Raw genomic sequence first — 25,756 nt, forward strand, 5'->3', positions numbered from 1 at the left:
AAATTGGGAAACCACATTTGGGCTTCCTTTACTATTTGGGTAGAATTGTCAGACTTTTAGTATGGCAAGTACAGTTCATGTTTTTAAATCCCCTGGATAGGACTCCAGAATATGGGATAATTGTATTTATGAAGGATACCTGTATATCATACATTCCAAATTAATCATGGTTAACTCTAAAATAAACTATCCTAAATATGGTCCCCCTCAATAATCAGTTAATGGAAAGATTCTAAAAAAGGAATAATAAATACGTTGTTGGTATAATTTACTTGATCCATGAAAAAGCAAGGGGATATCCCTCTTTACCACAAATGCACCCTTTGACTTTGGAAAGATGCTTAAGATGTGTGTGATCTTTATTGAATGTTGTAAAACACCCCCCCTCCTTACTCCTAACTTGCTGTCCAAATGTAGTTCTGACATTGTACACATGAGTAGAGCTTCAGAGAGTTAGACTTCAAAGATTTCTACTAGGAAATGGTTGTATTTCTATGATGTGAAACATCCAAGTGTTTCCAGATATTTGGCATATCAAGACAATATCTAGGGGATCATTTTTCCCAATTGTTTTGATGCTGAAATTTTGAATCTTTGGCATTTTCAAACATAGAGCCAAGTCCACCTTGCCACCAGATGATTTTCTTTTACCTGAAGGAAATTTTTCCTTTGTTCATTATTATTTTGAGGTGGTATTATGAAGTAAATCAAGTTGGGACCAGATTGAGTGGAATTCTGAGCTCCTCTTCCCTGGTTTATTTTTTTTGGTGTTAGAATTATAGATTTAGATGGAGAAGTGGAGAGTTAATTTTAGTCAACTCCCTCATTTTGTGGATGGATTCCACAGAGGTAAGTGATTTACTGAAGATCACACAGTTATGAATCAAGTCCAGGTTCTCCACTTTACATTTAGGTGCTATCTACTTTCTACTACTCTCTGAAAAAAAGGAATTTGGGGGAGGGAGGAGAGGTAAGAGAAGAAACATAAAAAGCACATTTGAAATGGAATTTTCTTTTTATTGAGGAGAGATTGACTTTCCAAATATGAAAATGACCTCATTGCTTGTTCTCTGAGCTCTGACCTAGTGGGTTCCATTAGGAACGACTGCCATGAAGAAGCATCCCATGCTTTTTTGGATTCCCACCAGCCCTCCATTTTGTAATCCATTGGCATCACCCTTTTCAGGTCAGGGCTCTTACATCTTCTGTTCACTGGGATCTGTTGCTATTTGCCAATTTAGTTTCTGCTCCATTTCTTCTCTGTTGAGACATTGCCATGACTGCCCCGTTCCACATACTAATGATTGACTTCTTGGAGCTGCCTCCCTTGATTCACAGTGGCACATTTTCCCACATGAAAATGGACACAGAACTTTGGCAGTATGCTTAATGGATTTCAGAGTCAATCTGAGTTAACCCAAATGTTGCTGCAACCTAGGAATCCAATAGCTAATCTCTTCTAGAGACCAAGGCATGATAATATTTTTATGCTAGAGGCTAGCAGTGTATCTCACTGTAATGGCCACTACTGGTTGCATCTGGCATTTCTGAAAACATCTTTACTCTCTGTTTTTCCCTTTATCTGCCGAAATGGTTTGCTGTTATCTCTCTTTTAGTATTACTTCAATATTTGACACATTAAACAGAAGGAAAATACAGCCACATACAATTCTATGGCCTTTTTTTTAAAAAAATGGAATAGGGAACAACATGGATTTATGAGCAGCAAGAAATTTGAGATTTTGGTATAGTATAAAGATTATTGACTTTGGAATGAGAGGAGCAGGATTCAGATTCTGATTGATGCATATTAAGTATGTGACTCTAAACATATCACTTAACTTTCCTCATTTTTTTCATTTATAAAATGAAAGACAATCTCTTCCAGATATCTATATCCAAAGATAGATAGATGTTTGCATATAAATACATATGTATTGATTATGTGTGCTTGTGTGTGCATATATATATATATGCACATAAATAGACAGATAGATATTTGTATATATGAGAACAAATGTGAGATGAGCAAATTTAGTCATCTCCATTCCAAATGTTCATTTGGACTATTTGTATTTTATATGTGATAGAACATTCAGAGCTTGTATTGATCTGATGAGTCAGTCAGACACACTGTACATTGTCCCTGACATAGTGATATCATTTGCAAAAGACAACTCACACATGCATGCATGCATGCATGATGCCTATATCGACATGTTATATATGTTTATGCATGTATACTTAGATACATAGATATTATACACACATACTTCATTTGGGATCCAGATGAGAGAGAAATTGCCATTTGTCTGCTGAAAACTTAACAGCATCATTGTTTTCACCCATCAAGATTTTTTTGGATTTGAATTCTAACTTCATTAATTAGCACTCATTACTGATGAAAATATTAATAGAATAAACTGACAAATAGAAGAATTGGTAAAAGTCTTAAAGGCTATCAAGCCCATCTCCTTCATTTTACAAATGAGGAAACTGAGACCAAGAGAGGCTAATTTACTTGGCCAAGATCATCCAGGAAATAGTGGCAGAAGCCATTCTTAGAGTTTTGTCCTCTAATTACTACACTCTGTTAGTTCTGTTCCTTTTCATTGTCTCCCCTTATTGATATTCAAAGTCTTCCCCCACCCCTACTTAAATTTACCTAAGAATAGACTGATATTGGTTTGAAATGGGGAGAATAAATACACCCTAGGGAGAGTTTGTAGGGAACCTTATCTATTTTTTTCAAACCCTCAATTAATCTGTATGAGAAGACAAGAATAGTGAATTATTAAATGTTACCACTAAAATCCTTTTACCTACTATTACCATGAACCATATAATAAATAATAAATAGCCTACCCCTAGAAGTTGAAAAGTAGGTAACCTTTTAATATTCTACTATGGTAAGCTTGTGGGAGAGGGAGCATGGGCTAGTGGATAGAAAATTCAGAAAGACCCAAGTTCAAGTTTGACTTTCAGCAGGTATGATGCACACATCATATTGTATATAAAACACTTGTGATACATATGACAGGATATGTATTGATCATATATAACTTAATGTGGTCCTAAGCAAATCATTTCTTTGTGTCTTAGATGACTCTCCAAGACTGGTCTACATTAACAGAGGGACTTCCTCCTGAGAAGCTTCCTGAAGCTATGAAAATTGCAGCTTCGGGTTTAAAAAAACTCAAAAAAATTTCCATGTAGTTATGGCCAGAAAGTCAAGGATTTTCCTCTTAGAATAGTAAAAGACCAATCAGTCATTGTGCTGAGGGAGCATGGAAAGGATCAAAGAATTTCACAGAGTTTCATCATCTTTCCTCCAAATAGTTTGAAATAATCTTATATCCCCATTGTTCATAAGAGCATAGATGTCAAGAGGAGCCTCTCATTTTAACAGATAAGCAAATTGAATCCCAGACAACTTGCATGATTTGCCCATGGTCATGAAAGTAGTTAGTAAATGGCAGCATTAGGATTTGAACTCAGGCCCTCTGACATCTAATTCAGCGCTATCTCCATTGTTTCAAGTTGACCTGTCTCTCCTACTCCAAATATTGATTTAATTATTGATGATGATGATGATGATGATGATTACAATTACTAAAATGAAGACCTCAACTACAAGTCAGGTTTCAAAGGATGGTGGTTTAGGTCATCTTCCTGGTATGGAAAGGGAGATGATGATTGATGATGATGATGTTTCCCTTCATTCTCAAGGAACACAATGACAAGCAAATTGAATAAACACAGCATCATTGTGAGTACTTTACCATGGAAGTGACTGTATCCCAGCAAGAAGAGTAATGGTCTGTTGTCAGACAACCTATTCATTGACTGTATGGCCCTGAGCAAATCATTCATCCATCAGAGACTCAGTTCCAACTTTGTAAGACCCATGGGGTTGGAACAGATTATCTCCAAGGTCCCTTTTCTAGTTCTCATGGATCCCTTGAGATAAACCCAGCCTTAGAAGTTGCCTTTGTCCCCAGGTTCAGGGAGATTTCAGGGTTTTCCTGCAGAGAACTCCTATTATCTTCTACGGAAAGCAAGAATATTTATTACTACTCAGTGAGTGTTTTCTTCCCTAAAGGCTGTGTGTTGGCAATTGGCAGTTCTCTTTCCAAATGACCACCATTAAGGTAATCATTTAATCCCACATGCCCCAAAATGAGCAGGACCTATATCATCCCTTCACCTCATATTTGTGCAGTCTCTTTGATGTCAGTGGGAATAAGTGAATTAATAAAGAACATGATGGAGTTCTTTCCATTTTGTAAGGAAAGAGGAGGGGCCTTGAACCAGCCCAGTCAGGTGCTGGTGTGGATAGCTCCCAATAGCTGAGCCTCCAGCAGCTATGCCACCAGGTTAAACCAGTTTCTCTTAATTATCCTTAAACAGTTTAACCCTTCCCAGCCTGTCACATTTGCTGCCAATGGCAGATCTGTAAAAATCAACTTTTTTTTTTCCATAATGACATTGATGATAACCTGTACTTTTGTAATGTTTTTATCTGCAAAAGTGGTTTGCAAACACTAATTAGCCGGGTCTCATAACAGCCCCAGGAATTACGATTGTATTATGAGACACATTTTCTGGATGATAAATATTGAGGCATAAAGGAACTATGTTATGGTTCTCTGCCACTTCAAAGTAAAGGTTCAATGGGCACAAAAGACTGTTTGATGTAAGATTGTCCCACCTGTCAGAGGAACACCTGACGTAAGGTTGTTTTCTGAGTAACTAAAATGAAACTTCAGCAAAACAACTTTTAATCACCTGATTTTCTTAAAAGCATCTACTCTTGAATTATTTTGGTAAGGGAATAGCTTGGCAAAGAAGATAACATACTTTATTTTGGGAGATATGAATTCAAATCCAGATTCTGGCATTTGCTGTGGAGTCCTGGCTAATTCAATGTCCTTGAGTCTCAGGAAACTCAATTTTGTGGATGCTTCATATACTAATGTATTAAGTGTGACCCTTGTGTTTCCTATAGGTGACTGAACAGATTCTGAGACATCCTTAAAGGAGACTTTCAGGTCCTCCTGCATAACATATGTTATATTTGATTGTTTCCCCAGGTCCACCATCTGCTCCCCTCAACTTGATTTCGAATGTTAATGAAACCTCCGTGAACCTGGAATGGAGTGGTCCTGAGAACACTGGAGGCCGTCAAGACATTTCCTACAATGTGGTGTGTAAAAAGTGTGGTGCTGGTGATGCTAGTCGGTGCCGATCCTGTGGCAGTGGAGTCCACTATACACCCCAGCAGAATGGTCTCAAGGGCACCAAGGTCTCCATTACAGACCTCCTGGCACACACCAACTATACTTTTGAAATCTGGGCCGTGAATGGAGTGTCCAAGTATAACCCAAGTCCAGATCAGTCTGTTTCAGTTACTGTGACAACGAACCAAGCAGGTAGGATCCTCTGTCTGTTTGCCTTCTGGTGTCAAATTGACATTTATTATAGAAAATGGAGCATGGTGTCATCCTATCCATAGGCAATGTTAAAGTTTTGCACATGAAGTTGAACCCCATGAGTTTAATGAAAAATCTATAAGTGGTATTTTACCAGAGGCCACGGGTGAATTTTTATTCAATCAGGTGTAGCCTATTTATGGAAATAAGAGGATGAAGAATCTTTTCCAGGACCTCTCAACTCCCTAAAGACTAATTCTTGGCACTGTAAATGTAATTTTCATAAACACATACTTTTCTTCATTGACCATACTTTTTTTTTCCCCACATGAATTTACATGGACCCACAGTTAATGATCAAGGAAATGACTTTGGTCAGTCTCCCTGTTCTTCAGAATTGAAAACTTATTTGTTGACTTATCTTAGTTTTATCCATATGTCTCTCAGTCTCCTAAATGGTAGCATCAAAGAGCTCCTATTTCCTCTCTTATCTAAATCATTTTCTTTCTAATTAATTCCTATCAGAAATAGTATCTGTTTGAGGGAATCACCCCTAGGTTAATTATACAACTGTTAAGAATGTTGATAGTAGGATCTTGTTTAGGTTATTTCCCAAAATAGTCCTTTGGTTTTTCTGTCTTTTACATGCCCCACTCACTTCCCTGATCATTTGTTCAGATTTTCGCCTAAGCACCCCTGCCATTGTTCTGTATTTTGGTGCATAGATGAGATATCTTGTGAATAGGATGTACAGGAAGGCCATTCAGTGGGTTAATGGATCATTGGATCCTTGGAAATGAGGAGAATATAAGAAGCTTGGAAAAGTAGGAAAGGATCAGGTTATGAGAACTTTAAATTATCTTGGAGGTAATAGGATCCACTGGAGTTTATGGAAGAGGGAAAGAACAGTCAGATTTCATCTTTAGAAAGATTAGTTTGACAACTGAATTGAGGATGGAGTGAAGATAGGAGAGATTTAGGGCAGAGAAGCCAATCAGGAGGCCACCTACTGCAATTTTTCATGCATGACCTCATGATGACACTGAGATGGTGGCAATGTTAGGTGAGAGAAAGAGATATGTATATAAGACATGTTGAAAACATGGAATGAAAAGGGCTTGAGGTAATTGGTGGTGAGAAAGGTGAGTTGAAGATGCCATCCAAGCCTGGGTGACTGGGAGCATTGGTGATGCCCTTTGGCAATATGGAAGTTAGAAAGAGGGGAAAACTTGGGAAGGTAATGAGTTCAGTTTTGAATATATTGAGCTTAACATTTCTACAGGATATTCAGTATGAAATTCCCAATAAGCAGATGGAGATGAGAGACTGGAGGTTAAGAAAGAGGATAGTACTCGATAAGTAGATCCAAGTATGATCAATGTGGAAATGATGATTGAATCCATGGAAACTGAGGAAATAACTAAGTCACATAATATATATATATATATATATATATATATATATATATATATATATATATATATATATATATATATGAGAGAGAGAGAGAGAGAGAGAGAGAGAGAGAGAGAGAGAGAGAGAAAAGATCCAGAAAAAAGATTTTATACAAGGCCTAATATGTGAGAAGCTTTGTGCTAAGTGCTTCTTATAAATATTGTCTCCTTTGAGCAGAACAAAATGTTGGCTTCACCCAACATGATGAAGATACATTAAAGGAGTTCAAGAAGATACATTCAAGGAGATAAAGATATGCAAGACAGGTATGAGTTGAACCAAGAGAGAGTAGTGTCGTGAAAACCTGGGGAGAAGAGGGCATCAATGGAAAGAAGGCTATCAAAGGTCAAAAGGATGAGAATAAAGAAAAAATTCATTAGATATGATGTAGAAAGCAGTTTCAGTTAAATGATCCAGGATGTAGAGTTAAGAGAATGAGAGAAAAGTAAATAGAAGCACCAATTAAAAGTGGTCTTTTTAAGGAATTTAGCCACAAAAGGAAGGCAATATTTAGAATAATGAAGTGGAAATTGAATGGATCAAGTCTTGCCCCTATATAGTTAATGTTTAGTATTGAGAAAATGCAATTTTTGAATTTGAGTTCAATTTGCCTTTCTCAAGGCAAAATCACTTGCTTTTTCTTCTTAAAATATTGTTTCATCAGATTTTCTATGCCACTGAATATAAGTAGTTTAGAATAATATTGCTTCATATGGAGATGCCATCTGCAGATTGGGAGGCAAGGAGATGATCCCTCTCACTTCTCAACAGGAGTGCCCAATATAACACATTCTCTTCTGTGCATCTTTGGGAGATATACTGCTGTGCCTTGCAAGCTAGAATAGGAAAGCTGATCTCATTAGTTGTAATAATGCCTTGTTCTCCATGAGTACCATTTTCTGGTGATGTTAATTGTGTGTTCACAGACAATCATGGAGACTATACCCTATACATTCATTCAATCCAATTCAACAAGTATTTCTTCACTCTTCTCCCTATTTAGGTATATTCTCTCCAATGGATCTATTTTCCTCATCAATAGGAATATTCTTTCCAAAGATGCAGAACATGATCTATTTTTGCCTGCCCATGCTTATTCATGCCCTCCCATAGTTGTGCTACACAGGTTCTATCCAGAATATGCCAAAACCCATCCTTATCTTTTTCTGGGTGATTCTCAATCATGATCTTACCTGTATTCTCCACAGAGGATCCACCTAATAAGATGAAAGCCTTCCTCAATAAGGTTTTTACATTTCAAAGGTATCAGATAAACACTGTGATAGTACATGTATAAGCTCAGAGAACATGACTCCCCCTTCCACCATTATCTGTATCACTACACACACATACTATTTTGATTATCTTATCTTAGATGATGTCAGTTCTTAGGCTGCCATTTACTTGTATCCACCATTGAATCCCTTCTAATCCATAAACCTATTATCTATAATTATACTATTTTTATTTGCTATTTCAGTGGTTTCTTAGCATTAATGTTATATGATGTAATAATTATGAAGCTCAGCTTCATAATTATTACATTTGTTGTTTCTTAGTCTAACATGTATTTCAGGTGAGGTTTATTATCTTTTTTTAAACTTTTTTTTTGCCAGATATTTTAAAAGAACTTTTATCATTTCTTTTTCTGATTGTAAAATATTTCAAACATAAGCCTTAATGTAGAATTGACACTAAGATTTAGCATAATAGCAGACTGGTGATGATAGTATTATAATGGAAATTAAATGACATTGGAGGCATGTCTAAGACAGACAGAAGGGGGCTTCATTTTTCATAACTGGGGGCTAAGATATTGGCATTTTTCCCCCATAAAATTTTTTGATAAAGTATTCTTGGTAGACTTTGAAGCATTCCAGTCATCTCAAGAGCAGTGAAGCCTTATATTGCCTGTTAATTGTCTTTAAGTGATTTTTCTAAAGTCTTTTTTATCTGACTTATTTGAGTGTCATGATTCATTTAGCATAGATAGATTAGATCAAGAATTTTTTTTTGTCTTTGGTGTGCTCCTTTTAGGTGAACATCAGCTCTTGGGTATACCTGTCCCAGGATTCCAAAGCAATATCATTGGTGACACTTAGTCATCACTGGGACAGAGAGGAGATCTACTCAATTTAAAAGCTACACAGGATTAAGATTTTCTTCAATTTGAGATTCTTTCCCCTAGAACCTAAGTGATTTCTAGATTCTCTCAAAGTATTTAGGCCTAATCAGAATCTTCTTCCTCCCTACTGGCGGTAACCCTAAGAAAGTGACTTGCTCAGGGTTACATAAATGAGGTAGTGGCACAGTGGGGTAAGACTTCATCTTTTTACACTCACATAAACTTTTTTTTGACAAAGTAACTTCATACAACATTGTTTATTCTGCAGTATCTTGATATAAAAAATAACAGATGAAGGGATTGGCAAGCTAAAATGAATCCTCCAGTGATAGATTTGGCTAAAAAAAGACTTTAAGGGCTCTAGCATGGTGCATATATTTAGATGGGGGTGTGTGTTTGTGTGTGTGTGTGTGTGTGTGTGTGTGTGTATGTGTGTGTGTGTGTTAGAGAGAGAGAGAGATTTGATGTCATTGACTGAGAAAACTCAGAGAATCAGTTTTTGAAAGTGGAAGCTCTTCCTCAGCTCCCTAGTTCAAACTATCTATGAAATGAATCATAATGAGATTCATTTCATGGATAACACATCTGCTTTTCTTAAATAAACTATGGTATCCAGAACTGAACATGGTACCAATCTGCTAACTAAAGTCTCACAGCGAGAAAATAGCCTCCTGTTTGACCACTTAGAGATTTACCCATATTTGCAAAATTAGTATATGTCTCTGAGGGCTAGCAGCCTATCTGTTATACTATACGGATAGACTGATAGACTAGACTTGGGATTTTATTAATATAGAGAATTTTCTAGTGAGGAAACTCCTTCTATCAATATTGATCAGCATCTTATGGTCTCTGAGAGGCCCTAAGAGAATCAAGAGTTTAAAAGGGTTTACCCAGAGTCTTGGAGACAGTATGTATTACATATGGGTCTTGAACCTAGGTTGTTCTATTCCAAGGCCACCTTAGTAACCATCATGCCATGTTGACTTCCTCCCCCCACCCATGGTAAATGCTAATAAATGCTTATTGATGGGTTGATGATTAATTTCCACCCCCTTGCTCAAGGGAAAGGGGGATTTTAGGAACTGTGAATCATCACATCTCTAAGGTTGGGTTTGTATTTTTGTGTTTGATCCACCTTTGAAGTAATGCAACCAATTGTTATATCCAAGAGAAGATTAGTGTAGATATATTCATGTGGGAGAAGCATCTGAGGATAACAGGAGACTGAAATAATTTAGAGAGGTCCAAGTCTTAGACACAATGGGAAATCTGGCTTGTGATAAATCAACATTCTGTACTTTTTTTTTTTTTAAATTGTTCTCTAAGGCTCAAATTGCTTCATGTTCTATTTGTTACCTGAGTTTGGGATACGTCTCTTGATAGACCATTTGAGTCTTCACCTAAGCTAGATGAAGTAATTCTCATTGGCAAGTTGGGACTTGGGGGGTTGGGGTGGGGATCCTCTATAAAAATGAATGAAGGCACTTAACCACCCTGTGGGTTTTTGTTTTGTTTTGTGTTTTGTTTTGTTTTCTGTTGACTTCTCTGGCAACAGTTGTACTTAAGACTGGTTAGCTTAACCTCTATAAGGATACAAAAGAGAAAGGCAAAGAACATGTACCCAGATAGGTAAGTATAAAGGAATTTGAGGTGATAGAAAGCACTAGCAGCTAGAAGGATGTGGAAAGGCATTATGGAAAAGGTGTCATGAAAGCCGAGCCTTGGAGAAGATAGGGAATCTGATAAAAAGATTCTGTGCCCCTCTTGCAAATGAATGGAAGTAGAAGGCATAATGCTTAGCTTGTGCAACCTCTACTGGAATGTAGAATGATGAACATTCCTGGACCTTCTCTTCTTCATCTGTAAATTGAAGGGCTTGGACTAAATGACCTCTGAGATCACATCTAACTTTAGAACTTGGTGTAGTGACTGCCTGTAGTGGCTTCAATTCGGGAAGTCTTGGAGTTCAAATTCTGCCTTCGACAATAGCTCTGTGATCCTAACCTGAGTCACCTAATCTCTTTGAGCCTCAGTTTTCTTATTTGTAAAACAGAAATAATTCTAGGAACTACCTCAAAGGGTTGTTGGGAGGAAGAAATAGAATAATGCATGCAAAGCACTTTCTAAATTTTAGTGTTTTATGTACATGTTATCACTATCCATCAGTCATCATCATCTATCATAAAGTGATATGACTAAAGTTCTAAGAACCAGATTGTGGAAATCTTTGGCTAGAAGAAGTCTGCATTTTATCTTAGGGAATTATAAGAAAACTTTAATCATTAATGAGATATTTCCCTTAAAAAGATTATTTTGGTATATCTGTGGGTGAGTTGTAGAAGGGAAGAAAATGAATTCAAGGAGACCAATAGATGGATATTTCAATCATTAGAATTACATTAAGCTTCATTAAGTAGATGCAGCCCTATCTTTGGAGAAAGCATATCCCCCCCAAAAAATCATAATAACTTTATGTTAAAAAAGGAACTCTAAAACAGTCCAGCATGGTCACATGTGGCACCATTAGTATCTGCTGTTAATACTTTTGTATACAGGAGACACTCAATAAATGTTTCATAAGTTGACTAAGTAACATGATGATAGATGCTAGTCTTGCTCTCCAGATCTAGGAATCAGTAGCAAAATGGATTTTAGGGTCAGAAGACCTTGCTCTGCCACACATTACTTATGTAGCTTCGTCTCTCTGGGCCTTCATCTGTGAAATGAAGGGGTTGGCCTAGATTATCTCCATGATCCCTTCTAGCTCTAAATCTCTAATCCTTTAAGTCTAATAATACTGGCTGTCCCAAAAGACAGTGCAGTTTTAAGCGTTAATAGCTTAAATTACTTAAAAATAAGCTAAGACTTTTGGGATGTGCTCATATGGTCTTGTCTTCACTCACCCTGAAGAATAAATTAAATTATCTGGCATCAGAAGAATAGAATCTCAGAGTTCAATGAGATCATTGAAACCATCTAGTCTAACTCATACCTGAACCATCTCCTTGAGAAATGAACCCCTGACCTTTGCTTGAAGACTTCTGATAAGGAAGATATAGGATTTGGGGGGGGGGGGCGCGGGATAAAGGGGATAGTGAGGGTGGGGATTATCTCTTGGGATAGCCCATTTCCTTTTCATATAATTAATTATTAGGGGAAAATTTTCCTTATATGGAATCAAAAATCCATCTCTCTAAAATTTCCACCCCAAATCAAAATATTATTTGTCCAAGGTTGTTTCCATAATGGTGTAGCTATTCATTCTTTAAAATGCAAAAGAAGGTGGATAAGAAATTCTCATGACACTAACAAGATTCCCTCTCCTGCCATAGATAGTACTGGCAGGAAGTTTGCTGAATGGTATAAGATGTCGTATACTTGTTTAATTTTCTTAGAGGGTAATATTGGGAGACTGTTCAAAATTAAAAGTAAAACTTTCCACAGAGACCTCCTGTGTGGTCTTCCAGAAAATCTTTGGTTTAGAAAGAATTGCAGTCAACCCCAGTAAAACTTATTACAGCTCCGTAATTTTCAATTCACAGTCACCAGGATAGTTTACCTTTGCTTAGCAAACTCTTCCTTCATAGTTAGTGCAAATTAACAGGATAGACAAAGATTCTGGGTAAATGTTTAAATTCCAGAACATTTTAAACTTTCTCAAACACATTAAGATCACCCATTTAAACACATACACTCACACATGCACACACAGAGACAATTATGTGCTAATTACAAATCATTCCAATCTTTTCATTAAAGCCTATTCCCTTAGGACCTCTACTAGGCTACTTGGTTAGACTATCTAAAATATGTCCCTGAAAGCTGTAAAGAGACATTTCAAAATGGCTTTCACAGTTGGTCTGAATTCAATTAGATAACTCATCAAGCTTAGGATATGCTATGTTTGGAGGGTGGGGGTGAATAAAATTAACTTTTAAAAATTGATACAGTAATTTCCTAAGATTCAGCACTAGAAAACCTAGGAGTCAGAAGAGGCTTCTTGTCAGGTGATAGTTGGATTGAACTTTGACAGAAACTAGGGGTTCTATGAGGAACAGAAAAGAGGGTGTGCATTCCAGAGAGTAATTGGAAATAAGCTGCCATGGAAGGTAGGTTGGTGCCAGATTGTATTTTGCCAACCAAAGAAAGGAATTTGTATTTTATCCCAAAAGTATGAGAGATTTGCCATAGCACTTTTTTGTTTTATTTTGTTTTTTAGGTTTTTGCAAGGCAAATGGGGCTAAGTGGCTTGCCCAAGTCCACACAGCTAGGCAATTATTGTCTGAGGTCAGATTTGAACTCAGGTACTCCTGACTCCAGGGCCAATGCTGTATCCACTGCGCCACCTAGCCACCCCCCATAGGATCTTGATAGAGGGATAAAATTATCAGCTTTAGGAATTTCCATTTAGCAGCTATATGAAGAAAGGATGGGAATGTAGCGATGCCAATTAGACTGCTCCTGTATTAGGCAAGGTGTGACATGATGAAGACCTGAACTAAATTAGTGGTTGTGTGAGTGGAAACCAGGTGATTGGATGAGAGATATAACATTGAGGTAAAATGATTTGATGGGGTGTGACAAGTGAGTCAGAGAGAAGAATCAAGAATGACTCTGAGGTTGCACACCTTTGTATCAGGAATGATGGTATTATTCCCAGGACAAATACAGAAGATAAGAAGATTTTAAGGAAAACATTATGAATTTTATTTTCAACATGTTGGATTTAATATATATATATATGTATATATATGTATGTATATATATACACACACATATATATATATGTATATAATTTCCAGGACTTCTTATTACAGGTATCCAATAGAAAGTTGATAATGTGAGATTAGAGTTCAGGAATGAAAAAAGAATAAGTTTAGATAGATTGATCTAGAAACCATTTTCATAAGAGTTAATAACTGAACCCATGGGAGTTAGTAAAGTCTCCGAGAAAGTATGAGTAAAAAAGAGAATTGAGTCCAGATTAAGAGCCATGAGTTTTACCTAACAGAGAGGATGGGACATCGATAATGATCAGATGTTACAGAGAGGTCAAGGATGTTAATTTAATAAAGGCCATCAGATCTGACATTTTATACATCATTGGTAACTCTGGAGAAAAATCTTTTCAGTTGAGTGATAAGGACAAAAGCCAGAATTCAAAGCATTGTTCAGTGAGTGTGAGGTGAGAAAATAGAGCGAATAGTGAATGAACTGTTTCTAAATGTTACTGCTAATATTTATCAATATATCGATAACATTTTCTCATGTATGTATATCATTCATTTACATCTAAATATACACACATTGCTAAAACTCCATCATTATAGCTCAGGTGAAAACTCTTATGTTTTTGACATAACCATAGTAGACACCTTAGATGATGGCCAAACCCTTCTCCCAATACAAAGTTTATTTAAAATTTTATTCATGGATTTTGTTTTTAGCACCATGAATATTCAAAGACTTGTCCCCAATCCTTCACACCAAGAACTCTCCCTTAATGTCAAAGAATGCAGATAAGCAAAGACAATGGTTATAGTCATTGTTTTTGATAGCACTTGTAATCTCTCACTTCAGTTCTAAAAATATGAAGATGTGTTTTATCATTTTTGGAATCAATATTGCCTACCCAAACTTCTTTATGTTCCATTTTTTTTATCCTTTTAAATTGAATTCATATTCTTTGGAAGGAAGAAATAATTGGTTGACACTTAAAACCAATACACTAAGTGTTTTGTGTTTTGTTTTGTTTTTTTCAGAATACTTTTAATTTACTGGGTCTTAAGTAGGCCATCAGTGTCAGATGAATGTAGGATGTATTATATAAGAAGCAGTTGTCATATTAAATAAAGGCGATGTTTTTATTCACCATCTAACTGAATTGGGAACATTAAAAAATGTTGCCATGGAAGCTAATGGTGGGGCCTTATATCACTGCCCCTTATTCTATAATCTATGTACCCCAGCAATCTGCTGGCTCTCTATATATAGAACAGTGGCTGTCCATCCTCTAAGCCTTTCTCCACCTAGTGTATCCCAGAAATGGAAGGAAGGCTTGGACTGATGGTATGTGAGTGGTCACACAGGAGAGGTTTCACAGCTCAATGAGTGGACACAAATCAATCCAACTCCTCTTGGATCTCATTTTTGCATTAGTGATTTTAAGCAATTGAATTTTATAGAATCTAATTTAAGTGAGTTCATTGAGTGAAAAGCAGAGAGGCATTTTGTTGTGTTAGGGATTTTTAAATGATCTTTTAAAAAATATTCTCATCTCATTTTTTTTTGCTTCCTCATTGAAAGCTATCTTATTAAATTGGACAAATTTTTAAGCCACTGTGTCAATGTCATTAGTTTCTCCCTCCCTTCCCTTCCATTTTCCATGTTAAAAAATTTAGTAGAAGGAAAAAAAATGTAGATGTATTTAGTGGGATGATGTGAAGAGCAGAGGGGTCCTGGCAGTTACACTTAAAGGGAAATAGATATGTCTTCCAGATGGTAAGGGAAGGTTTCATGGGAAAGCTTGGCAAAGTTGGCCTGGGAATTCATTCCAGGCTTGTACTCATCTTGCAACAAATGTCAAAGGCTGTGGTGACATTATTGAGGACAGGGCTATTGGGACAAGACAAGGAAGACCGAAGATGGAAGGGGAATTGAATCATTCAGGGTGACCTGGTGAGGTAAAGGATGAAAACGAAGCTCTAAGCAGTTTATCTTGGTCAAAACATCAAACAGAAATGAAGACTTGCAGGTGATTTGAGCTCAGGTTGATTATACAATCATGTCTGACTCTTTAAGACCCCACTGGGGCTTTCTTGGCAAAGATACCAGAGAGCTTTGCCATTTCCTTTTCCAGTTCATTTTACAGATGAGAAAACTGAGGCAAATAGTTCCTAGAGTCACACAGTTAGTGTCTGAGAATAAATTTGTAGTGAGGTCTTATTAACCATTCAGTCCCTGTGCTCTATCCACTGTACTACCCGGCTGCCTAAGGTTCATTGGATCCTTGATTTAGAGTTAGAAAGGACCTTTGAAATCACTAAGTCTATCTTTCTCATTTTTATAGAAGAGGAAATTAAGCTTCAGAGACTTCAAGTCATATGCCCGATGTCTGAGGAAAGACTTAAACCCAGGTCTTGCTGACTTCAAGTCTGACATCTTACCATGCCTATGGCTGTTCAGAAGGGAAGGAAGGAAAGGTAGGAAGGAAGGAAGGAAGGAAGGAAGGAAGGAAGGAAGGAAGGAAGGAAGGAAGGAAGGAAGGAGGGAGAGAAGGAGAGAAGGAAAGAAGGAAAGAAGGAAGAAGGAAGGAAATGATTCAGGAGATTAAAAAAAGTAATTGTGATTGGTTTTGCAAATAGCCTAAATGTGCAACTAAGTAAGAGATAATGACAAATAAAAAAAAAATGGCCCTGAGGTTTTTTGTACTAGAGGTACTTTGTGAAATGACAGAAACAAACAAACAGAAACAGTGAGCAGGAGAATGATATAAAGAATTAACTTTTGGGTTCACTGCACTTGCAGTATAATGGATTTTCAGGAGAGACTTCTGTAGTTCAGAAGTTTAAATAATGCATAGACTGCTTGCATTGTGAAGATGATCCATTTGTCTTTTTTCTTTTCACTTAACAAGGATTAATTTTCTCTCCCACTATCCTTCCCATTTGGAAGAAAAAGAAAATTCTTGAAACATATACATATATATATATATATATATATATAGTCAAACCAAATAAATTCTGATATTTGTCATATTTTTTAAAAAAATATTCATCCAATTCAGCACTGGATGAAAATCTTTTCTGAGCCATTTCTGGGCAAAACATGGCAAAATGTCATCTAATATACAGGTAACATGTGAGGCTATAAGTGCAAAGACAAAAAGTTCGAAAAGCAGGAAAAGCAAGTGAAAAAGTCTGTAACCACTGTTTAAGACACTCCCAGTTTTAAACCCCAATTTTTTCAAAGAACAGTATGTTTTTATACAGATATATACATATATCTGTATACATATATATATATATATACATATATGTGTATCTGTCTCTACATACCCACAAAAACGTATGTATACATATTGATAGCAACTTTTCTACTTTTCATATTTATGTGTATATGTAATTTATTCATATGCATATATATGTATATACAAAGTCCTTTTATTTTTTTGGAGGGGGCTATGTATCTCCAGAACTGTATGGAAGATACAACTCAAGAGAAATTATCAAAAATCCTCATACAGTATTTGTGGATATGAAATATTTGCCGAGTATGAATTTGCCATTCACCTAGTCTCTGCTGTTGAGATGAGATCTTTCAAAGACCTCAAAGGAACAGAAAGGAATGATGACCCATTGAAGTTTCCTTTTCAATGCACATGTGATTATAGGCCTGAGAGCGCACCCCAGAATAGAGAGCATTGTAGCCAAGCTGTAATTTTCTCATTAACAACTCTGTATTCAGACACAGACTGCTGGCTGAGTTGATAGCAAATGTTAAATGTGTATTTTAAACCATGCATTTATGTCTATTAAAACAAAAAAAAAAAAAAGAAGAGGAGATGAAGTTTGCATCTGATTTCATCATGAAAGGAATTTTGGTTCTCTTGAATATTGGAACCATTACCATTGTTGTTAGGGATGAGTATGAATGGAGTTTGGAAGAGTGGCAAGGAAGTATCTAGGTTCTTGTACCCCACCAGGTTTCATAAATTTACATTCTAGGTGGGTGATACTCTACTCTGTAAGGAGGGAGAAATCCCAGCATTCCAAAGAACCTTACTAAATTAACCAGCTTCAAGCTTGAATGAACAGCTTAGACAAGCAGTATGTCAAAGAGAGCCAAGTGGTAATTATGGCATTTAAATAAAAGTTTGGTCTCATTTTTTCCCCCTGAAAATGTGAATGTTTCACTGTGAGAGATGAAGGTTACTTATGCATCCCCCAGGCTGAGCACACTGTTATTCCTGTCTCCTTCCTTCCTTCCCTTCATTCCTCCACAAACACAAAAACACATACACTCATAAGGACATTCGCTCACCAGATTTTTCTTAACACTGACTGTTTGGAGTCTGATATTTCATTTCTTGGCTTGTTACCCTGAATGCCACCAGCTTGTACACCCTCTGGAGAAGCCATCAATTGCTTTGAAAAATATGTACCAGGGCTGGGATGAGAAATGAACACAAGGCTAGCACAGGTTTTTGATGGGCTTCTAAATTTTCTTTTTGTCACTCCAACTGACTGAATTAATTACTATATCTCCCAAAGTGGCCAGGGACACCAAGGGTCCAGTCTGCAGTTGAGCATCAGTAAAAAGATTCAGGGAAATTTTATCAAAGCTCCCATTAACCCCCTGCTGATGTCCTTAAAGAGGATTTTTTTTTAATAATATGAAAACACAAAGACAGCAACTGAACCACTGGTCCTCTTGAGTGCATTGAGAAGCTTTAAATCTATGGTGACTAATTAAAATGCCAGACTATGGAGCACAAATAAACATGGTCTGCTTCTGAATCTCAGAGTTCCTGGGCTATTTCACAAATTGGCATGTTGTGCATGATATTTATACCAATTGTCTGTAGTGGGAGGGAGTTTGTTTTCTTCTAGATACAAAATTGTTGCCGTTATTATTACTTTTTATTATTATTATTGGTTTGGTTTGATTGTTTTTTAGGTTGCTGGGTTGTTGTTTTTTGGGTTGTTTTTTTTTTGCCATGTAAATGGGTTGACTTCATCCATCAATGTGAAAAATAACCTACTTAGTTTTTTTTTTCCTCAACCCATCTTCCTCCTTCAAATATGTGAGAAGGACATGAAGAAAGATTCCATAGGATGCTTATAGGCTTTTATAATCAAAGATGAGAAATGCTACCAGACATTGGTGTGGTTACTTTCTTGGTGAACATTGCCTCTTTCATTGGGAAATGTCACTTCCCATTTGGACCTACTTGTGATTTAGTATATGGGGAGGTTCTGTTAGTGTGGCAGACCTTCAGTGACATTCTCTAACTTCCAGTGAGTGGGACAAGTACCTTACTAACAGCATATGCCGAAAGGATGCTTTAGTCCATCCAAACAGTCTGGTTAAATTCCAGTCATTTTTTTTTTGAAGTCTGATTAAGTCATCAGGTCTACCATAAAGTTACTTTTCTATGGATACCCTGTGCACCTATTTTGCTGTTTGCCTGTAGCAAACAATGATGGATAGCTTCCAAAAATCTTTTTAATGGATTTTGTAGAAAAAGTGAAAGATAAATACAAAATCTTATCTGTGTTGTTCCTTTTTTTATTTTGTAATACACCCCAGGATAGGGAGATTATTATTTGAAATCCTGTAGACATGCAGATACATTCTTCATGTTTAAAAATGTGTATTTGTCAAAGGCAAATGCTAGGGCAGAGAATGGATTTTAGTGTATAAGCCTTCCCCCCCCACCCATGCATTCAAAATCAGTGACATGGAATTACAAAAAAATACACGGATAACTTCTCCATTTGAATATATAGCAACAAACTCAGAAGTATGAACTGAACAAAAACACCTGCCCCTGACAGGTAGGATACATACATTATTAAATACAAGTGATTGGATTAGCTAACTTCATTTATTGGAATGAACATTGAAATAAGGCATGCTCATAGTAGATCCCTGGAAATACTGTATTTGTCTATATAACAAGCATCTTGTTTTATGTCTGCTTGATGAGTCAACCCTGATTTTTTCTTTTCTTTTTTTTAAGTCCACCATTCTTTACTTTCTTTTCCAAAGCTTCTGCAACTCACAGCCACAAGCCACAGGTTTTGAATGTCTAAGTAGGATCATGCTTAATTGAATATCCCCCCCTACTCGTGGGATAAATAAAGTCTTTTCTATCATTTGAAAATTGAAGGACTTTGCAAGATTAGCTGGCAGAGTTCTGGCATAGGTCAAAACTCACTGGAAGATGGACTCTCCTCAGAACTATCTGTGCATGTGCATGCCTTACAGAACTTTATTAAAAGGAGATAGGCATAAGGAGATTTTTAAGCTTATCATTACTTTAGTTAACATTTACTCACTCATTAAATACTGATTCCTTCTGTGTGAGAAGTAATTCCAAGAGGTGCTGGGAATAACAAAATAACAAGAGAAATGAAAAATAGCCTTTGTCCTTAGGAAGCTTACATTTTTCTCAGGAGAAATAATATGTATATAAATAAATGCAATATTTAGACAATAATTGGTAACTTTTAGGTGATACAATGGATGGGAGTATTAGAGTTAAGAGACAGGTAGCCCTGGCTTTGAATCATACTCAAGTAAATTACTTTTCAGGGGATGATAGTCAAGTCACTTAAATTTTCTCATTGTCATATGTAGAATGAGGATAATAATGACACCTACCTCACAGAATTGTTGTGAGAATCAGATAAGATAGCATTTAAATCAAAATGAAAAAAATCAAAGGACTATAAAAGTACTATTGTTGTCATCATTGTTGTTTAAATATAAAAAAAAATGTTTTCTTAAAGAAACCACTAATATTGGGGAAGGTCAAGCTAGGTGAACTATAGGAGGTGACCCTTTGATTCTTGAAATAGAGTAGGAATTGTGGAAGGTGGCATGAAGAGGGAATAATTCCAAGCATGGGAGACAATAGCCTGTGCAATAGGAGACAGTGTTTTACATTAACTGTTGCAAATAGTCCATAGTTGGCTGGACCATGGAGTCCTCTTTCTCTTGAATAAGGGAGTGTAAATTATAGGCTTAAGGATTCCATCAATTTTGTCTTTTAAGAAAAAAATGATAACATTAAACAATTTAATGAAGAATCAAATCCTATAAAAGTAAGAACACTCTATTGTATCTCAATGAGTTAGACTTGCCATGGAAAACAAAAGGAGTAATGGCAGTATTTGTAGCATCTTCTCTAAACACATGAACTATAATGAACTCATAGATTTGAAAATCACGGTCTGTGAATCTCAACAGATCATTCACGTGGAAGATTCTCTGAACATATTGTGAAGCTTATTTTCAAGGAGAAGGATGAATAAGAAAGCCTTTAACTTTCCCCTTAACTCGCTTCAAGATGGTGTTTTTCATGGATACCAACTTTGGAGGGAACTTTTTCCTTATCAGGCCATGAACCAGACAGCTTCCATAAACAATGATGATAGTGAAATGGAGCCATGCTCCAATACCATTCAGGGAGCCCAAATTGTGGGACTCTTTATAAGTAAGATAAACTGACATCTTTCTGGTACATCCCAGATGTTTTCCAAAATGAAGCATTGTTACACTAAAATTCCCATTGTGGCAAGTTTTATTACGGCAAGACTCCAGTATAATATATAAACTGTTTCAAATGTCACTTTAAAAAAATAGAAAAAAAGCTTTTCTGGAATGTTTGGAAATGTTTTCATATTTTGCATTTGATGTAATCCATAAACAATTTGGAACATTGCAAGAGATTCTTACTTTGGGTAGTTCAATCAGATCAGACTTAGGTGTCCCCCTCATAATTCTAAAATTAATAGGATCATAGAATCTCTCTTCTCCCCCTTCATGCTTAACTTGAAAAATTTGCAAGTTGTATTCTAATACCATCATTTTACTGATACTCTCTCTGAATTTTTATGCTCTTGACTCTTCATTTTTCTTATTCATGATTTGGAGCTTCTCCCTGTGGCGCCCCCCCCCACCCCACCCCATGACTGTAAAAAGTTCAGATATTTTCCTTTTAGATTTGCCTTTTCTTATCCCTTGATCATTTCTCTATTGGGAAATGTCCAGTTTTATATTAATCTTCTATATGTACAAATATGACTACTTTCTGCTCTTTCCCTTCTCTAATCCCAATCAAATCTAGACTATGCTTTCCATGTTTCCTTGTCTTTTGGTAGAGGAAGCAGCATTATTTTAAATATACTGTATTATAACTTAATCTAAAAGTTCTCCATACCTTCCTTTCTATAGCTTATCTCTGACTTTTATCTATGTGATAAACTGTCTTTTGAAATGGGCCATGAGATAAGAAAAGAGTCACCTTAATAAAGGATAATACTCAAACTTCTCTTAAAATATGGTTCCTCATTCTTTGAATGATTTTCCAGATAAGTTGGAATTTGGGTCTTCTAGGGAACTTTTCTGATCCTATCTATGCCAACAACTTTTTCATCTTCTATCTTATAAATTTCAAGTCTTAATTCGCTTATGTTTTCTAGTTCTTAGCACAATTCATTATTCACTCCAGGTACTTCATAAGTGTTTCCAGTTTTAGAATTGAATCTGTTACACATAATCATAGAATCATTGCTGTTCAAGCCAAGTTTTGTAGTCATCCTAAAGGATAAGAAACTTTAGCCTAAAAATGCCCCCATAGTAGTAAAAAAAAAAAATACAATTCCAAAGCCAATGTTGTGGAATTGTTTATGTTGGCTTATCTTGGTCCTCCCTTGTTTCCTTCCATCCAGAACTGTAAGCATTCTTTGTCTGTGAACTTGCCAGTTTTGTTTTTCTCCTATTCTGTAAGCAGCTCCAGTGTTTTTTAAATTTAAGGAAATAGAAAGGTGAATTCAGCTTCAAAGATTTCTTAGGGCTGACAAAACAGTAAGGAGCTGGCTTTCTGAGTTATTTAGTTATGATAGTTTGTTCTTTTGAATGTCAGGATTGCCCTTTTAAAATGACCATTAGGAAAATAGGATTCTCTTTCCAAGTGCATATATATATATGAAAGGGAATTTGATGGATCATAAGATAAATAATGGTTCTCTGGACCTTTTTTTACTTTAGGTCACCTACTTGAATCTCAGCTCCATCAGTAAGTGGCCCAAGTCCTTGTCATCTGGCTGCTGCTTAGTGGCTATGTAAATGGAGTTGGTCTCAGGCCAGGTCTTAGTGGACAGGTGTTCCCATAATAAGTGACACTAATTGACTCCCCATTATCTCAGCTTATAACAGGGTGGACCTTCATTGATACAGTGATGAAGAATGAGGTTATCCATGATGGATTCAGGTGCCATTCATAAAAAGAGAAAGTGGTTTCCTGAGCCAAGAACACTATGGCCCTTCTTGCAAATGTCCTGCTGCTCTTACAAATATTCCATCAACTTGGAAAATATAAAATAGGCATTCAGTTTTAAGAGTTCCAATAACCTATGGCCCCTGAACCCATTTTGCTGATGTCAGGAAAACTGTTGGAGTTTGTGTTTTTTTTTCCCATTGGAGGTTGGAGCTCAAAGATCTTCCATACTTTCCACACACACACACACACACACACACACACACACACACACACACACACATATATCACACATATATACACACTATATGGAAAGAGGTGGACAACTGGGTGATGTCATTCATGCTGCTCATTTTGAAAAGTGTGATGATAAGGTCACTTTTTAAAATAAAGAGCTAAAGATAGCTTACTTTGGTGGGAAATTTAAACCCTATTTTAACTGTGAAGTGGGTGACAAAGCACAAGAGAACTTTGTTAGGACAATCTATAGTTTCATTCAAATTCTATTTTTGTCAAAAATAAAATCTCAGGCAACAACAAAGACAACAGCAGACATAAACCATATTGCTTTGTGATGTTGAAAAAATTTATTTGCTATGTGGAACAAGATCCAAAATGACCTGGTCTCAGTGAAAAACAGCTGACAAAGATACCAATATGAAATTTCCCATTCTCTTTTTTTCCTTTTGAGCTTCTCAAAGATGTCCTCTTTTCTTTTTTTTCTTACTTTTTTTTTCCTTCTTCTTGCTTTGTGTGGTTTTTCTGTGATGGGAATAATTCCTTTCTCAGGCTATGATTAGCACATCTTAAAATTCAAAATGAAAAAAAAATCAAAATGATGCCACCTTCTAGATCTGTTTATTGAAGAATAAAGGTTGCCTTAGTAGGATGAGCAATGCCTCACCAATATTTGAAAGGTTTCCCTTATAGGTCAGAAAACTTCAAGTGTGATAAAGACTAATAAATCTTGTTTTGTTTTGTTTTTTTTAATTTGGTTGGTTTCTGGAGTGGGCTCTTAAGGATTTTTTTTGACCTGTAAATGTAAATTTGTGAGTATGGAAGGTGAAAGGCAAGAAGAAGGATTTATTGTATATATTTATTATCTAGGCTTTTAGAGTCCCTGTGATTAATATATCTTTAACTGGGATGGATCTAGATGAATGTCGGAAAGTGAAATGCTTTAGGCATTGTCTTATTGGTTTCTGATTTAGCAATCAGTTGAGTAAGAAAGGAAACTGAATCTGGAAGGATTATTTTCCCTTTTTTCAGATCTGGAGTGCATGAAGCCCATGATTCATCTGTCTGAAAAGAGGGGAGGTGTGTTTTTTTTTAAACAGAACAACTGAAGGCTTCCCTCTTTCTGTATATTTAGACTTTGACATCCTCAGAAGGGCTTCTTTCTCACTGGCTTCATTCTCCATATTCCAAGCTAATATATTATAACCCCGGCACCCACTTTAAATATTCACTTTGAGAAGAGTTCCTTCTTCCAGCAAATTGCATCTTTGGAGCATCTCAGAATGGAGAAATGTGATGATGTGGAGGGTTTCCACTCAAGGGTGTGAAAGTTGAAGGAAAAGAATAAGCTGCCCAAAAGGGTATAGAAGTGAAGTTATCTGCGTCAAACACATTGAAGTGGTAATGATCATAATAAACAGCAATGTCTTGAAAAAATTAAAGGAACAATGACACGAAATTCCAGATTGTTGGCATGGCACATGGGAAAGTTTGTTGTATTTGGAATTAAAGCTCCTGGATTCTAATACTGACTCTGTGACTTATGTGATCTTGGGCAAAAGGCACTGAGTTCAAATTTGGCCTCAGAGACTTAACAGCTGTGTGACCCTTGATAAGTCATTTGATCCTGTTTATCTCAGTTTCCTCATCTATAAAATATGTTAGAGGAGGAAACAGCAATTTCAGGATTCTTTGCCAAGAAAACCCAAAATAGGATCACAAAGAATTGGAGATGACTGATCTACAATGATCTTGGGCAAATCACTCTCTGGACCACAGTTTGTTTTTTTTAATTTGCAAAAATGAGAGAGTTGGACTAGAATACTGTCTAGTTTCTTCCCGCCCTAATTCTGTGATCTTAGAATGCTACACATTTATAACTAGATAATAGCTAAAAAAAGTTTTTTCTCTATCAGCAAATTCACATTTCCTGACCTAATTTCTATACCTAGAGCATTTAAAATTTAAAAGAAAAACAGTTAACATTATTTTTTTATTAGAAGAGGCTTAGTCTTCAGTCCCATTTTTACATACTTTCCCTCAATGACAAAAATTGTTTTCCTGTTTACCTTAAATGGGCATTCGTCCTTAGAGGAAATAGAGGCACAGAATCTTGCCATGTTTCTGTTGGCAAGTAAGATTTCTTAGTAAGTAAGCAGAAAATGAGACAAGGAATTCTCAGACCAAGCAGAAAGAACACCCCAGTTATGTGCAGAAGAATGCCTATCTTTAATTCCATATAGAACCTCCACTTGGGGAGGTTGATTGACAAAAATGTTGGAATATCTCATCTCTGAGTAATGACTTTCTTAATTGTACAGCTATCTGTGAGACCTGATTGACTCAGGTTGGTATTTAGCATTTTCAAATCAGAGAGAGAGAGAGAGAGAGAGAGAGAGAGAGAGAGAGAGAGATGAAAAGAGGCATTTTCTTTATTTCAGAGGATTCTGGAGGCTGCGTGGCTGTTTCCAATGACATATAAGAATCATTGTTAGG

At 36.3% G+C, this 25,756-nt stretch overlaps 1 protein-coding gene across 3 annotated transcripts in view; it reads left to right on the forward strand.

Annotated features, from left to right (window-relative positions):
• The window catches only part of EPHA4 (EPH receptor A4), a 159,540-nt gene that overhangs the window by 83,298 nt on the left and 50,486 nt on the right, over positions 1-25,756 (forward strand). For all 3 annotated transcript variants that reach the window (XM_074191273.1, XM_074191274.1, XM_074191275.1), the window contains exon 5: positions 5,094-5,432. In XM_074191273.1, coding sequence (XP_074047374.1) covers positions 5,094-5,432 — 339 coding nt within the window. The remainder of the gene's footprint in view (positions 1-5,093; positions 5,433-25,756) is intronic.

The sequence above is a fragment of the Macrotis lagotis genome, chromosome 6 (genome assembly GCF_037893015.1).
Source record: "Macrotis lagotis isolate mMagLag1 chromosome 6, bilby.v1.9.chrom.fasta, whole genome shotgun sequence".
Classification (NCBI taxonomy): Eukaryota; Metazoa; Chordata; class Mammalia; order Peramelemorphia; family Peramelidae; genus Macrotis; species Macrotis lagotis.